The sequence below is a fragment of the Neoarius graeffei genome, chromosome 6, assembly GCF_027579695.1.
Source record: "Neoarius graeffei isolate fNeoGra1 chromosome 6, fNeoGra1.pri, whole genome shotgun sequence".
Classification (NCBI taxonomy): domain Eukaryota; kingdom Metazoa; phylum Chordata; class Actinopteri; order Siluriformes; family Ariidae; genus Neoarius; species Neoarius graeffei.
In genome coordinates, this window is record NC_083574.1 from 22,229,167 (window position 1) to 22,246,920 (window position 17,754).

The 17,754-nt window shown below is 41.9% G+C and overlaps 1 protein-coding gene and 1 non-coding gene across 7 annotated transcripts in view; one reads left to right on the forward strand and one right to left on the reverse strand.

The window, feature by feature from the left end:
* kifc3 (kinesin family member C3) overlaps positions 1–17,754 on the forward strand; it is a 111,409-nt gene that overhangs the window by 46,302 nt on the left and 47,353 nt on the right. The window contains exons 1-3 of one of the 6 annotated variants that reach the window (XM_060923423.1): positions 13,078–13,148; positions 13,228–13,307; positions 13,610–14,525. The exons of 4 other annotated variants lie outside the window; for them this stretch is intronic. In XM_060923423.1, coding sequence (XP_060779406.1) covers positions 14,301–14,525 — 225 coding nt within the window. In that variant the 5' untranslated portion in view covers positions 13,078–13,148; positions 13,228–13,307; positions 13,610–14,300. Of the gene's footprint in view, positions 1–5,329; positions 5,408–13,077; positions 13,149–13,227; positions 13,308–13,609; positions 14,526–17,754 lie in introns of those variants that run through there. One more of the 6 variants, XM_060923427.1, reaches the window with a different exon arrangement.
* On the reverse strand, positions 11,705–11,777 carry trnat-agu (transfer RNA threonine (anticodon AGU)). The gene has a single exon. It is a non-coding gene; the product is annotated as a tRNA-Thr (tRNA).

Consider the following 17,754-nt stretch of genomic DNA (forward strand, 5'->3'; position numbering starts at 1 on the left):
AATGCAAATGGACACTTTTTTTTTTAAATTGGCCATCCGGTCCAATCCTTTTGAAATACAAACTGGCGGGTAATTTTCGCATTTGTCCATGTCTGCCGGGCTGGCCTTATTTCCCACACTGTGTGAAAGTGCAGGTTCAAGAGGCAGGCTCCTAACCCAAATGATTAGAAATGGCTTTACACATTTACTTTTTGGTTTTTTACACCAGAGTCTCTGTCATGGGGAAGCTACTCCACCATGGCTTGAATTTCTCTTTTAATAGTGTTTGTGTTTGTAACCCAGTTACTGAGCAGTGGGAGACGAGCAAGAAAGTGTGTTTGTGTGTGCAAGAGTGTTTCATCTCTGGAGAGCTGCTTTTCTGAAGTACGGTAAATGAGGTCAGTGTATCTGAATAGGCTCTTAATACACAACCAGAATGTGTAAACTCCATTCAGTTAGCATGGGAAAGTGCTATTTTGTGTGTATGTGAGCGATTACAGCTGAATATTTTCATGGTATGAGGTGGAAAAAATTACCGGGGTAATGTCAGGGGCAGGGCTTTATAGCTTGGAAAGTATCATTTATATACAGTAATGTGAAGGTTCTTAAGTTCTAGTTGAAATTTTATTTTTTCAGAATTTGCTTTTCCACGGGCTAAAGAGCCATGTCATTGCATCACTGTGTCTCTGCTTTCCCAGCAGCTAAGCTGCCTTGCCAGCCCTGCTGTTGCCATCAGCCTGCCATGCTAGCCAGCCCTGCTAGCTCCAAGTACTGTACAACAATGACTGACATCATTTCTTCTTCTATGTCTGTGAATATTCTCAGTCATCCAGGTCATAGTAACTATGGGTGGTAAAAGAGAGCAACTGGACTTGCTTGAAAATTCTTGAAGACGTTTCACCTCTCATCCGAAAGGCTTCTTCAGTTCTGTCTGACTGGTAGGGAGTATCAGGTATTTATCCTCTCATGGATGAAAAGCTCATCTAAGGTGTCGTTGAGTCATCCTGTTGGCGTGGGTCACTGGGGGCTGAATGTGAATGGCCTCGAGAGTCGTTAGGGTGATCAATGGATTGCCCGTTAAGGTGATCAATGGAATGCTGATTCTCTCTGTCCTCCTGTGAGCCACTGAAAACAGCTGGGTTTTGGTGTGCATGCAGTTGTCTGGGAAGGGTGCCAAGGACTGCATTGTAGGTGGCTGATAAATTATGTCTTAGACCCCCACCTCTGTTCAGTGATGGCCGTTCCAGGTTGACAAAAATGGCTTCTTTAACTCCTCGCTCATACCAACGATCCTCTCTGGCTAAAATGCGTACGTTGGAATCCTGAAATGAGTGTCCTTTGTTGTTAAGATGAAGGTAGACAGCAGAGTCCTGGCCTGAGGAACTGGCTCTCCTGTGTTGAGCCATACGCCTGTGAAGCGGTTGCTTGGTTTCACCAATATACGAGTCCGTGCATTGCTCACTGCACTGAATTGCATACACCACGTTGTCCTGTTTGTGTCTGGGTATTCTGTCCTTAGGGTGGACCAATTTCTGCTTCAGGGTGTTACTGGGTCTGAAACGTACCGGAATGTTGTGTTTGTAGAAAATCCTCCTGAGTTTCTCAGATAGACCAGAAATGTAGGGAATGACAATGTTCTTGCGTTTGTTCCTGTTATCCTCCTTGTCCGTTATGTTCCTTTTCCTGCTCTTGAAGAAAGACCAGTTGGGATACCCACAGTTCTGAAGTGCTTTCCTGATGTGATTCTGCTCCTTCTCTTTTCCGTCTACCGTTGTAGGGATGTTCTGAGCCCTGTGTTGCAAGGTCCTAATGACCCCCAATTTGTGTTCCAGTGGGTGGTGAGAATCGAAGAGTAGGTACTGGTCCGTGTGTGTGGGTTTCCGGTAGACCTCGATGCTAAGGCTTCTGTCTTGTCTAATGTGTACATCACAATCCAAGAAGGCTAGATTATTCCCACTTACGTCCTCCCGAGTGAAATTGATGTTGATATCCACTGCATTGCTGTGTTTAGAGAAGGCTTCCACTTCATGGGCTTTGATTTTAACCCAGGTGTCATCCACGTATCTGAACCAGTGGCTGGGAGCAACTCCTGAAAAAGTGGTCAAAGCTTTATGTTCCACTTCCTCCATGTAAAGATTGGCCACAATAGGGGACACCGGTGAGCCCATGGCACATCCATGCTTCTGTCTGTAGAAACTTTCATTAAACTGGAAATAAGTGGTAGTCAGGCAGAGGTCAAGCAGGGTGCAAATCTGGTCCGTGGTGAGGTTCGTTCTATCCAGTAAGGTGTTGTCTTGAAGGAGTCGTTTTCTAACAGCTTCAACTGCTTCTGTGGTGGGAATGCAGGTGAAAAGAGAAGTGACATCATAAGAAACCATGGTTTCATCTAAGTCCAGTTTGAGGTCTGCAACTTTAGTAGCAAAATCTTGGGAGTTTTTGACGTGATGTAGCGTATTCCCAACAAGAGGAGCCAGGATGGTGGCTAGGTGTTTGGCAATGTTATAGGTGACAGAGTTTATACTGCTGATGATAGGTCTGAGTGGAGCTCCTTCCTTGTGAATCTTGGGGAGTCCGTATATGAGAGGAACGGCTTCCCCGGGGTACAATCTGTAGTACAGAGATCGGTTGATGGCTTGGTCCTTTTCTAGTTGTTGCAGGCAGCTAACAACTTTCTTTTTGTAACAACTGGTGGGGTCCCGTCTTAAGGTTTCATAGGTGGTTGTGTCTCTGAGGAGACTGGACATCTTTGAGTGGTAGTCCGCTGTGTTTAGAACCACTGTGCATCTCCCTTTGTCAGCAGGAAGGATGGTGATGTCCCGGTCTCTTTGAAGCAATGTAAGAGCCCTCCTTTCTTGGCTGGTGAGGTTGGAGGGGGGTGCTTTTGCACCGGACAGAGCAGCTGATACCTTCAGTCTAAGTTGTTCTGCCTCTGTGTTGGTCAGATTGTTGTTTCTGATGGCTGACTCTGTGGCTGTGATGAGATCTACCACTGGTATCCGCTCTGGTGAAACTGCAAAGTTAAGTCCCTTGGATAAAACCTCTTTCTCTGGTTGGGTGAGTACCCTGTCAGATAAGTTCTTCACCCATTTCTCTTCTATGTCCGGTTGTGTAGCCTGGTCAGATTTCTTCCTCCAAGTCAGCACTTCTGTCTTCCTGGAGGAGGTGGTTTTAGACAGCAATGTTTGGAATTTGCGTATCTGTCGTTCCTTGCCTTTGGCATGTTGTGAAATCTGTGCCTTCTCCACGAAATCAGAGACTCGTTCCAAAACTTCACTGGGAAGAAGTACTGCCAACTCTTCAAACATCAGTTCAGTCTTGTTCTGGAGAGCATCGATGGTGAAATGTACTTGTCTCACTCTCTCGTTGAGAAGCTGCTTCTGGGCTTTCTGTAGGATTATTTCAGCTCTGTGTCCTTTGACCGTTGAATGCATGCATAGGCTAGTGGGGATAATGTTGGATTGTCGGCATCTCAGGTTGAAACGCAGGTGGTTCCTGTAGTCTGCCAGTTTTCTGGAAGTCCTCTCATACTCCCGCACCAGTCGAAGGGTTCTCTTCCCAAAGTGCGTGGAAACATGTCTGTGAATATTCTCAGTCATCCAGGTCATTTCAGGATTCCAACGTACGCATTTTAGCCAGAGAGGATCGTTGGTATGAGCGAGGAGTTAAAGAAGCCATTTTTGTCAACCTGGAACGGCCATCACTGAACAGAGGTGGGGGTCTAAGACATAATTTATCAGCCACCTACAATGCAGTCCTTGGCACCCTTCCCAGACAACTGAATGCACACCAAAACCCAGCTGTTTTCAGTGGCTCACAGGAGGACAGAGAGAATCAGCATTCCATTGATCACCTTAACGGGCAATCCATTGATCACCCTAACGACTCTCGAGGCCATTCACATTCAGCCCCCAGTGACCCACGCCAACAGGATGACTCAACGACACCTTAGATGAGCTTTTCATCCATGAGAGGATAAATACCTGATACTCCCTACCAGTCAGACAGAACTGAAGAAGCCTTTCGGATGAGAGGTGAAACGTCTTCAAGAATTTTCAAGCAAGTCCAGTTGCTCTCTTTTACCACCCATAGTTCTTCTTCTATGGATTAATTCTAGCTGAAATTTTATAATTAAAAAAAAAATTGCAGCATGGTGGTGCAGTGGTTAGCACTGTTACCTCACAGCAAGAAGATTCTGGGTTCGAGCCCAGTGGCTGATGGGGGCCTGTCTGTGTGGCATTTGCATGTTCTCCCCGTGTCTGCATGGGTTTCCTCCAGGTGCTTCGGTTTCCCCCACAGTCCAAAGACATGCGGTTAGGTTAACATGGCGCTGCCATGGCCTGAAGGTTGAACAGCTGAAGTGCCCTTAAGTAAGGCACCTAACCCCCAAATTGCTCTCCAGGCATTGTAGCATAGCTGCCCACTGCTCTGGGTATGTGTGCGTGCGCTCATTACTCACTTGTGTCTGTATTCACTGCTTCAGATGGGTTAAATGCAGAGGACTTTCACTGTACTTAGGTCTGTGATTGAGTGCACATATGATAAATAAAGGCTTCTTGTTGCTGCTTGTTCTTGTGATTATTCAAACTAGCTAGCTCTTTGTCTTTTTGTTTTTTGGGTTTTTTTTTAATGGTAATCTCAAAGTTTTAGCTGGTCTTTATTGGTCATGATAATCATGCCTCAGACAGTGGTCTTGGTTCTGGCCCAGCAAAGAGTTGGTGCTACTCTGGAACCAGTTTTCCTGGCTGAGAGCCAGTTCTTTGGCTATTGAAAGGTGAGGAACAGGTTCGAGATTAGGCACTGGTGCTGAAACAGCCCTGGAATTCCCTGGTGGAAAAGGGGCATTTGAAAACGAATGCCGTCTTCGTCCCGCGAGTCTCAAGTTGCAGTTCTGGTCTGAACCAGATGTCCTGTGAACCTTTCTATTAAAAGGGAAAAAAGTACACCTGTTATTCATAAATGTATTTGTTTAGAACACCATTCTCTTCAATCTGTTCATTTTGATTTTTGGTTACATTCCTGGTATAGACGTGTCTATAATGCATTTTTATGTGTGATGTGCTTCAATATCTGAGGCCAAAAGTATGTTGCTATGTGCATGCATGCATACACAGAGTGTGAGTGTAATGGCTAGGTAAGAGGACCAAAATGTACTTAAATGTACTGCATTTAAAGTATGACCATGAGGTGTACTTAAATGTACTGCATTTAAGGTATTCATTCCTGCAGCTAATGATGGGAACGTTGGAGAAAAGATGGAGAGTAGGAGGGGAGATGCGCAGTGATGCTAGTTTCATTTCTGTTACTAAGGAACAGAGAGGGAGGAGTGCAGGGGGAGCTTGTGGCAGTGTGACCATGCATGGTGGTGTGTGTACAGTTAGTGTGCGTGCGCTCCTCTCCATGGCAGTGATAGGATGAAGAGAGCCAGGAGGTGAGTACAGATGGACAGTGTTGATATGTTGTAGCATTTAGCTGTTATAACTGGAGCATTTGTTAGCTTGAGTGCTGCTTGCTCCTAATTATAGCGGAGGCAATGACCCTTTTATATCTAAGAAATGTACAGCCTGTGATATCAACTCGTTCACACTCAGGAGCAGCACATTGTCTTGTGCAGTAGCTTGTCTTGTGTGAACTTGTCATTGTGTGTGCGCGCGCGCGCATGAGACAAAGGCTGATGTGTGACACACTGCAGACGGCAGCAGCCTGCTGGCTTCATTATTGCACCATACAGGGAGGTGTGTGTGTGTGTGTGTGTGTGCTGAATAATTGATGCTTCTGGCTGGCCTAATGAAATGCTCTTGGTCAATAGTAGCTCTCTGGTCTCTCGTCACAGCTTGTTAACTGATTATTACATTCCAGTGGATGCATTGTTACCTTTTTTTCATCACAATGCAGTGCCTTAAATATGAATTGTCCTATAGCTATATCGTTCCTTCGACAGAACAAACATGTAACATCGTGATTTTTCATTGTGCATCAGGAATTGAGTATGTTCTAGGGAATGTAGTTCCCATGTAAAGTGCATGTTATATATGATGCATTAAAAAACTGATGCATAATTTAAAGGAGCAATTTGTAACATGTTTAATGTGACCTTTAATTATTATAATATTTCAAAAAAGCCTTAATGTGACTTCTTATATTTCTGTGCCAGTGGATCAGACCAGTTTCTTCATTTTAAGACTGTTATTTTTTTCTGTACTCGAAGTATATCCCCCTGTTGATGTATAGCTTTTCAACTATTCATTTGCTCCTTAGGCATATGTTGTTTTCAAAACAGGTCAGGGAAAGAGTAAAAGAGGGAGCATTGAAGTGTTTGTGTCAGTTCATTTCTCAGGTAGCAACCTGTTTTTATAGGAGATAAAAATAAAGTAGAACAACTCAATAGCCCATGCACCCAGGACAGGCAGATTTTATAAATGAGTTTAGTATTTCTGTGTAGTTGCCTGGTAGGTTAAGCAACCAGAGAAAGGAAAAAAAAACCCTACTTCCTGCTGACTTTTGGTATGGTGCTTCATGTAAACTGAATAAGCTTCAAGGTGATGTTACACACAAGTAACTATAGCAAATAGCGCAGCACAAAGCCATCAGCTACCAACCGGGTAGCGTGAAGGCTAACGTGCCTCCTCTGAGACATTGTGAAACCAACAAACCATATATTTCTGAACTGCTTGGAGGAAAGTGCTCTCTACCGTCTTCCACATACATGAGTTCAGACACTCAATTGGCTCGTTTTATTCTGATCGGCAGGGGAGACACCCAAAAGCACGCCTAGTTTTGCTTACTTGGCTCCTGGCTATGGATGGCCTTGGCATTGTCGGGATTCAAACTTGCACTATGCAGACTATAGGGCAAGCGCTTTCAGTTGCACTGTTTCCATTCATTTATTCTGTGAACTTTTTGTTAAGCAACCAAGATCGTTTTGGTCAAAAAGTTTGGGAGACATGGACTCTTTGTTGGTGACTAGATGAAGAACATTAAAGGTGGGGTATGAGATTTTTTTCAGGAGTATTTTTTACCATATTGCTTCAAAAGCTCCTCACACCCATGTTGCAAGCAGTACAATAGAAGGTTTGACCCAAAAACGAAATATTTTAATCCAGTCTACAGTGTAAAATAAAGGAAAAACGCCATCCAATCATATCGAGGTACCACCTCAAAATGATTGGATACTGACACGTCAATCAGACTGAAGTCCGCGAGCAGCCCGGCCCTTCTGTGCGTGTGAGAGAGCGAGCAGAGTGTCACACAGAGCGCAGGATTTTCTCAGTGCGCTCCCTCCAAACAATGGGGATTTACACGAAAACAGAAGGAGATATTCACAAAATTCTTTCATAGTGAGTGCCACAAGGATCTCCTGAACACACTGATGTAATTTTTCTGTCTGTAGTGTAAAAAATGAGGTCACTAGAGCGAGTTAAAAACGAGTGACTTTTCTGCCAAGTTTATAATGGCAGTCTATGGGGCTGAGCGCCTATCCTCTCTTCACTTTCAGGCTTCTCATTCAAAAACTGCAAGTCCTATCGTGTAGGTAGACACATTGTGTGAATCAGGACAAGTGTGGCTACTACTTTTGAGAAAATTGTGTGTGGAGTGAAAATTGGGGCTGAAAACACAGTTTAAATGAGAACGTTTCAGCTATTTTTGGGCAATTCCATGTGAATGTCAACCTCACCATGCAAAAATAAAGCAACATGTAATACATCAAAACCACTCCCAGAGATATCACCTAGGCCTGTATTTTACAGATGTGAATAAGTTGAACCAATTTGTCACATTTTGATCATCTAATATGTCACCGTCAGTCTTTCTTTCTTATAATGTAAAACCCAAGCTAAAATCAACTTTGATCATGTACAATTCTATATTATTGCCACAAGCCACAGAAATGTATGCTAAAATCCACAAAACAGCAAAACAATAGCCGTCCTAAATATTATTTAAGAACTTTGATAGTTTTAGCTGATATTTAGAGTTTTTCAAAGGGTTATGGTGGTTAAATTGCTGATTTTCTAAACATATGCCATGTCTATTTCAGACGCGTCACATCCATAACGGAATTTCGTCACATCCATAACGCTGACTTTTCCTTCTGAAACTCTGCATGAAATATAAAATATTTTAAAGATTTTTTAATATTCACCTTGGACCCCTCTATCAAATGGATATCTCCATTTCGACATTAGGTTTACAATTTCACAGAGTTTGATAAAAATGTACAGTCACCCAAGAAAAGTGATACTTTTTCTGTCACATCCATAACGCATCTTTTATTGGCATTTTCTGGCATGCCCTAGATGTACTATGGGAATTGTTCTTGTTCTATCACTTCTCCAGTATGGTACAGCCTTAAAATATGCAACACCTGTTTAAATACTGGGAGACAATAAAACATGCACTGGGTCATTTGTTGCCATTTTGAGTTCAAGTGTCACGTCCATAACGCTGGAATTGCTCTTTTCCAAGCTCTCTACACTCTGCTCCACTGGTGTGTAACGCAATAGACACCCATTATAAAGGCTGATTTTCTCAGGCTTTATAAGGGGGAGGAGGGGTGGAGACGCGGGGAGTGGGAGCGTTTCTTTTCAAAGTATGGCTTGCGGGAACTGTTATTCCAAAATCTCATACCCCACCTTTAAATCGTTAATGTTTTAAATATGATTCACTTTCTTGCTTTTTAATTTGCAATTCTGACTTTTTTTTCTGAAGCCCTTGAAACACACCTTATGTATGTAGACCCATGAATACACAAATGCATGAAATACTACAGTGGTTTTTTTTTTTTTGACAATATTGCTCTATAAGACACCCCCCCTTTCAGTTTGCCTGCTTACAGAAAATACTGGATACTGAGCTTTAGTTTTATTTTGCTGTACGTTGCATTAATGTATTGAGAATTGTTTGGGGGGGGGGGCATGGGCACTCTGGATCTGTCTCTAGTGCTGAAGTCTAGTGCAGTTTTGTCCTGTTCAATATTAATATTGTTTTCTGAGTATTCTGGAAAGTATGTCTTAAAATCCAGCCTTATAAAGGACAAGATTCCAAGCAGTGCTTAATGTTGACCAAGTTTAGTTGACTTTATAAGGAGCTTTTGTTTGTGCAGGCATTCCTGGTATGATAATGCTCCAGTATTTTTAATGTTTGTTAGCTCCAAAGTAAAGAGGTTGTACCTTCCTCAAACGGCTGGAGAACAACAGCTGCTGTTGAAACATCAACACACATGCACTGGTACAATTAGACCAAGGCTTAAGTTATGTAGCTCAGGACGTGGAAATTTACAGTATGCTGTACCTGATACACATATTTAAAGGACATATTATGAAAACCTCACTTTTTCTGAGCATTTCCACCCACAGCTTAGGAATTGCCTTTGCTAAGGTGTGCCAATTTGTTCTTTTTTTTCCCTCACAAGCACTAGGACCCACTAGCTTAGCAAGCTAAGCATGGGAATTGCTGCTTTGTTGGTTGCACAGAGCAGCACACAATCACTACGTTTACATGCACATAGAGAGAATCGAATTTCTGCCGTTGCTCGACTGAAATCGAAGTTCAAAATGCCATGTATACACCTTAATTCGGCTGAAATTGAACCGAACTTGATTTCTTGGAATCGAGCTACACGACCTAGATTATGCGATTTCTGCCGAGCTACTTAGTGCATGTAAACCCTATTGAGCTACGTATTCGAGCTACTTACTTCAGCACTGCCCCTTCCGGAAGTGACAAGACCACAAGGGAAACACAACAGCCTCGGTCAGCATGACAACGGCATGAATCTTTTCTTTTTGTGGCATTGTTTAAACTGTTAAAATTTAGCTCACTTACTGTATCACCAAATACATCTGTACAGCTGTTGCATAGCTGTGAATTGTGTCGGAAAAAAAAAAACAGCCTCGGTCGGCATGACACTTCACCTTAGCCGCCCACTTTATTAGGAACACTTCTGTTCGTACATACAAACTACAAACACTCTTCTTAGAGTTTATTTTATTTTTAAAAGGGACAGTGTACATATTAAACATTATCCTTGTGGTAAGGACAGATGTCTGTCCCAGGTTATAGCAGTACATGCTAATTTCCGCCTGTAGTCACTTTGTTTATACTCTTGAATAGCTCTTCTTCATGACGACAACCGGAAGTGTACCAACACGATGGGGCGTGTAGCGCCACCTGTGGCTCGGGTGCACAATGCACCTCATAACAATAGCTCGATTTAAACACTGCATGTAGGATTGGATTTCTCTGGCACCCTGCTGGGACCTTCAGCTCGATTACCGACAGCAGCTCGATTTGGATGTGCATGTAAACGTAGTCACTCAGTACGTTTACATGCACGTCCAAATCGAGCTGCTGTTGGTAATCGAGCAAAGGGTCCCAGCAGGGGTGCCAGAGAAATCCAATCCTACATGCACAAGTGAAATCGGGCTATTGTGCAAGGTGCATTGTGCACCCGAGCCACACGTGGCGCTACACGCCCCATCGTGTTGGTACACTTCCGGTTGTCGTCATGAAGAAGAGCTTATAGTGTTGCCAGATACTGCTGACGTTTTCCAGCCCAAAACAATGTTCAAATCCGCTTAAATGCACTTAAAACCCCCAATCTGGCAACACTAGCAGTTCCGTGTTCAAGCTGTTAGGCTTTTTTTTTTTTTTTTTTTAGACTATGGCTACAAACTGTCCGGCGCAGACCACTGTTTTGTAAGACAACTTATTTTGCACAATAATATTTTTCTAAAGTCCATTTTTTGCTTACAAAAAAATATATTTTTTTTTGCTTACAATTTAACTTATGTCTTAATAAACACACAAAAAGTTCAATTGTTTTGTTTTTATTGACATTCTTCAGATGTTGGACATATAAACACACACACACACACACACAAATACAATGACTTGTTTATGTACACAATTCACAGCTATGCAACAGCTGTACAGATGTATTTGGTGATACAGTAAGTGAGCTAAATTTTAGCAGTGCAAACAATGCCACAAAAAGAAAAGATTCATGCCGTTGTCATGATTCGTTGTCATGCCAACCGAGGCTGTTGTGTTTCCCGCTTGTGGTCTCGTCACTCGTCACTTCCGGAAGTAGCTCGACAAGTAGCTCGATAGGGTATACATGCACAAAGTAGCTCGGCAGAAATCGCATAAACTAGGTCGTGTAGCTCGATTCCGAGAAATCAAGTTCGGTTCAATTTCAGCCGAATTAAGGTGTATACATGGCATTTTGAACTTCGATTTCAGTCGAGCAACGGCAGAAATTCGATTCTCTCTATGTGCATGTAAACGTAGTGACTGTTACATCGACAATCCCCCCCCCCCCCCAAAAAAAGGTATGTCTCCTCTACAATCTGCAAAAACCTGTTTGTGTGTATTAACTTTAGAAGAAGAAACCTTTATTTGTCACATGCACACTTCAAGCACAGTGAAATTCATCCTCTGCATTTAACCCATCCGAAGCAGTGAACACATGCGTGCGCGCACACCCAGAGCAGTGGACAGCCACACTAGAGCGCCCGGGGAGCAGTCAGGGGTTAGATACCTTGCTCAAGGGCACTTCAGCCCAAGGCCACCCCACGTTAACCTAACTGCATGTCTTTGGACTGTGGGGGAAATCGGAGCACCCGCACCCGGAATGAAACCCACCTCGACGGCCACTGGGTTCAAACCCGGAACCTTCTTGCTGTGAGGCAACCGTGCTAACCACTACACCACCGTGCTGCTTTACAGGCTCCAGTGAGAATTGAACTCACGATCTCTGGTTTACTAGACCAGTGCTCTCATCACTGAGCTATGGAGCCTTAATTTTTTCACAGCTACCAACTTTACCAACCTGGGCCAGTACAGTGCAGGACTGGCAGTGAAATTGTCCATGAAGGAGGGATCAATACCACCTGTCTGTGGCAAACTGTAGACGAGGGAAATATAAGCTATGTAATTGCTAGGTGTTTCTTTGGCTAATTAAATCTGTATAGTCCTCGAGTCAAGGGGTCACATCAGTGAGTGAAGGAAGAGAAAATAGTCAGAGTAAAGTAATTTCACATGGTGTACTCTAAAAAGAGAAATGTTGACAGTGAAAATGGCACTTTTAATCAAAAATGAACAGACTCTTGCATATTCATTCTTCTCACGGGCAATTCAAATCCAGTATGTTTCATATGTTCCAAGACCATAGTGATTATTACCTCGCCCAGGACAGAGTCCACCAGGGGGCAAAGTATTGTTTTCGGTGGGATTTCTTTGTTTGTATGTTTGTTTCTTTATTTCTTTTGTTTTTTTGTTAGCAACATTATGGGAAAACGGCTGGACCAATTTTCATGAAACTTTCAGGATAGATGGCCATTGGTCTCAAATAGAACCTCCAACATTTTGAGTGTCATCCGGTCAAGGTCACCAAAAAGGTCAAAATCATAGTTAGTACAGATTTACTACATAATTATATGTAAGGAAATCTTGGCTCCTCTGAAGAGCTCTTTAGCTGCACTTAAAAAATAAAATAAGTGCTACCGGGCAAGGTTTGTTTTGCTTGGCAACACTTGTTGTTTATTATAAAATTGGTTGAGACTGTTAAAGGGGACGTGCCATACACTTCAGTTATTTTATATTATTCCCTGAGATGCTTTTGTAAAGTTTGAGGTTTTTTTTTTTTTTTAAACCTTGGTTCTTACTTGGTTCTTTGGCTCTGACAGCTTATACATGGTATGATTTTTGGAACTTTGCCCTTTAAATATAATTTGTAAATATTTTCATCCTAATTACTAATATCCACACCCATGGATTCCATTAGCCAATCAGAGCAAAGCTGTTGACGTATTTAAATAAATAAAAAAGAAAACACCCGCGAAATCAGCCTGTTTTATCCTATAGGGTTTTCATACCATGCTAAAATGGCATGAGAAAAAAGACCCAAGGCATTTTTCAGTTAAAAAAATAACTTGCAATCTTTTACAAAAGCATCTTAAGGAATAAAATAACTGAAAAGGGGTATAATGTGTCTCCTTTTAATAGTAATGTTCAGGCGCTGTGTTCTGTGCCGTGTGTCCTGTAGAGAATCTCGTCTGGGGAGCAGCAAGCTTTTTGTGCTGAAACTCCAACACACTCTCACTTTCCTGAGAGTAATCTGACTCTACAGAAAGCGAGAAGAGAGCAGAGATGCTGATCCAGGAGAAAAAGTGTGTTCAATGCATTTAGGTCATTCCATGATAAATGACTCCATGACATCAACCTCATTGCGTCTGTGTGAACTTTCAGGAATGTTGCAGCCCTCTAATGGTCATCAGTGAAAATCACACAAGGTTAAGGAACTGACTGACTCAGTCAAGACATGTTTGGTATATAAATTTTACTTCTCAAGGCTTTTAATGGAGCTACAAGGCTAACCTAGCTCAACATGAAATTTAATGTACTAGACAACTATTTTGCAATCTGCAGGATGTTTTCTTTTTGTGTCTTAAAACAACTTATGGTTGGCATTTTTGTTTCATTTTATTTCTTGTTTGTGTGGCAGCCTGGGAAAGCAATACTACTAATTCTTTCGACTGCTCTGCCACAGCAGCTCTGTTCTGCATATTTGATTTGGCATAGGTTTTACATTGGATGCCTTTTCTGATGCAACCCTCCTCAATCTATCTAGGCTTGGGACCGGCATGAAGTATGCACTGTCTTTGTACATCTGGGTATTTTGCCTAATCTGCATGTCTTTGGACTGTGGGGTAAACCGGAGCACATGGAGGAAACCCACACAGACGCTGGGAGAACATGCACGCTCCTCACGTCGGCTGTGAGGTTCGAACCCAGAACCTCCTTGCTGTGAGACAACAGTGCTAACCACTACACCACCGAAATCCATCAAAATGGATTATTGACAGGAAAACTCCTCATTTTTCTTCCTTTTGGTTGTATTCAGCCACAGTAGCACCCCCACCCACCCACCCACACACACACACACACACACACACACACACACACCCCACACCCCTGAATGCCACATGTGCAAATAACAGTTTGAGAGGAGTGTGATTATCTAGGTACACCATTTGAACCTTGATAAACTAAAACCTTTGATTCCCTTATTTGTTTAGCTGTTTTTTTTCATGTATCTCAAACTAAACCAAATTATGCTCTACCCCATCCGCTCAGTCCAGATCTGACAGATAGGGGGCGCAGTGGACTTCTGTAATATTGAAGAGAGGTTTTTTTTGGAACAGGTGCTAACTCACTAATGGATTTGGCTAAGGCTGTCTGGTCTGCTTTGCCCTTGACCACAGTAAGAGGTGGAGGGAGGGAGGAGGCCATCTGCTCATAGATTTAAAGGATTATGGGTAATGGCAAGTACGAACATGCAGCAATTCTCTTACATCTCAGCACACAGTTGTGTTCCCTTTCTCTCCTCCATTTGTCTTTTCTTCACTCCCTCGTTCACTGTGATAGTGTTGAAGTGTATTTCAGCAGGAAAGATGTTGGGTTGGGTCGGATCACTTTTTCACAAAGGTTGGCGGGAGCGGGATCCCTACATCCATGCCACAGATTACCGGAAAACAAGAAAGAAGGTGTGTGTCTGTGTCCATGTTGCTTGTGACTAGTATGCACGTACTAATGTCTCTCAGCATGCATATAGTAAAATAACTGCACATACTGTGTTTTGCACCAAAAAATATCAAGCCCATTTTATAAAATGTAATATGACTCTAAAACATCTATCATTTTAGTATATTTCAGTCACCAGGCAGGAGCTTTCAGGTGCTTTTAGTTTTTCGTGCCCATTTTGCTGTGAAGGGTATGTCTACTTCATGTTGACTATACTGTAACTGTGAAACTTTTCATGTTTGAGGTTTGGTTTCTTTTAATTCCTTTCTTTTTGCCGCTGTCGTTCAAAGAATGCACTTGTGCTTCTATCGGTCATGTTAACATGAACTCTGCGTTTGGTCTGACTGCTTTGTTCAGCTTCTTGTTATCCAAGTAGACATCGGTGTTGCAAGTGAAATCCATGAATCTGTTTCATGTTCTTTAAAATGCGTTACGTTGTTGTGCCTGAAAACAGCTTTGCGCACAGTGCTGTGTGCTGCAGGAGTCGGTGTTGTGCAGGAAGATGCTAAATGAGCATTGAACATGCTCATATTTTTGGAGAATGGTGAACTGAACAAATCGGTTTGCAAATAATGAACGTGAACCAGTTCATTTTAATCTGATTTCAATGTGAACTTTGAGCAAGCTCTTAAGTATGAACTTGCATGGCAGTAGTAGGCATATCAGATGCTCGCTGGCCGTGCTGTGAAAATTGTGCATGCAGACGCTTATCTGAGTTTCCAAAGCTGTCATTGCTTAACTCTTGAATATTTTCTATCGTGAATGCGTTCATTAAAAAGCTTATTATCTCTGCTTTCCAAAGAAATGCATCTCATTAAGATCTGTTCAATACGCTGGGAGTAACGGCAGTTTGAAGTTGGTATAACAGAGTGTACACTCTGCTCGCGTGATGTCAGCAAACTGCAGGAGCTTTTGAGTCACGGGAACGCGGTCAGGCTGGCTCTCTCTTCTGATCAGTTTCCGACTGGATTACTTGTGAATATCAATCAGATAACTTTTATAGGGATGTTATGTAGCTCTCATTGTTTCTGATGAAGTATTCAGCAAAAATTTCCGTCTGCCAGTTTCGATGTTATGCTTCACGTGAGACTTTGAAGTGAGTTTTCATAGCTTTACCTACTTATTTTTTTCAAATCAAACTGATTCAGGTAAATAAATAACTATTTTAGAATATAACTGTAGTTGTTTTTGATTAAAAATATTGAGATCTTAGTGGTTGGAATGAGATTTAAAAAAACCAGAAGTTAAAAAAGCAAGTGTCAATTTCAGTTCAATTAAATGGAATTGTTTATTGGATGTGGCTCACACCGTTTTTTCGAGGTTAGCCTTGAAATCTGTGAATATTAATCGAAATAATCATTTGTATTCTTTCATATAAACACTAGTAGGCCCTACTTGGAAATACAAAGTCCTACAGAGCACAAAGAGGGGTATTAGAACTAATCTTTTATTACTTTTTTTTATTTTGATAGAGAATGGTAGATGTGCAATGACATTCAATGCTTATTTATGCATATTTTATAATTAACATTGATTTTCTCCTTCTTTGTGATGTATAAATGAGAGTTATGATCGGCTTTATATTACACAAAGCCATTTGGTGAAACTTCGAAGAAGAGAGTGTAACAATGTAACATTTTTACCTAATTAGCATTATTAATACTAATTTGCATTTTTTTTTTTTTTTACTAATTTTTCAAACTTTGTATTCAGTATAAAACCATCTACATATGTTCTTGCCAATTTCCATGTAAATATCTTGAAAAATAAAAAAGTTAAGAAAAAACATTTGCTCTCCGGTGTTAATAAGGCCCATTTTATCCTAATATATGTAACATCAGTTTTCTAAAAATTAAACCTTTTTTCAATCTTTAATTTGTAATATCTCAAGAACAGATAAACATATTTTAATTCTGTAAAAAGTGTGTTGTTTAGCATTCAATTCTGAATTAAATGAGAGCAGTTTCAATCAGTTTCTGGTTCGATTCCCTGAATCAGCAAGAATGGCTGAAGTGCCCTTGAGCAAGGCACCTAACCTCCAACTGCTCCCCAGGCTGCTCAGGGTATGTTGTACATCACTCTGGATAGGAGTGTCTGCTAAATGCCTGTAATGTAATATTAGTGTTGCTGCTGGCCACAGTGGCTTCACAATTTTCTGCTTTTTTTTTTTTTAATCCCCCGTTGGCCGAAAGGCCCGAAGGGGGATTGTCGTGGCAACGTCCATCTGTCCTGGGACCCTTCCTACTCATTCTGAAATCAACTCCTCTCACAATTTTGGAGGAGTTTTACAAAACTTTACAGGATTCTTTGTTATATGTCGATAATGTGCATATTGCAATTTTGTTGCATTTTACCAGAGTTATGGCATAGTTGCCAGTGGGGGATATTGTGCTCTCAGAGCACTCTTGTTTTAAAATAACGTACATTTAATATAAATAATTGTACTTGTGTGTACGCTAGCGTACACAATGTTCATCTTTCAAAACTCTCTACATCAAACAAGCCTTTTTGTCTGTTATTCTGTTGCAGCCAGTAGAATATGGTTTAACTAGATAGAAACAGCGTTAATCCAGACCCCTCTTTTTTTGTTAAACGTGGCAGGAAAATAGAACATCAGGGCTCGATATTAACTTGTAAACCCACTTGCCCCCTATTTTGCAAGTAATACTTTTTTTTTTTTAAGGAAAACCATAGAATAGTTGTGAATTGCAACATAAAATGAAGATCACACATGGAGTTGAAGTTTGCTTATTGATCAAGTTTATTATTAAGTTTGATTATTGGTTACTTTTTACTTGTAACAGACAATAGCATCTGTCCATCCATCCATTATCTGTAGCCGCTTATCCTGCCCTACAGGGTCGCAGGCAAGCTGGAGCCTATCCCAGCTGACTATGGGCGAAAGGCGGGGTACACCCTGGACAAGTCGCCAGGTCATCGCAGGGCTGACACAGACAACCATGCACACTCACATTCACACTTATGGTCAATTTAGAGCCACCAATTAGCCTAACCTGCATGCCTTTGGACTGTGGGGGAAACCGGAGCACCCGGAGGAAACCCACACGGACACGGGGAGAACATGCAAACGCCACACAGAAAGGCCTTCGCCAGCCACTGGGCTCGAACCCAGGACCTTCTTGCTGTGAGGTGACCGTGCTAACCACTACACCACCGTGCTGCCCTCAGGCA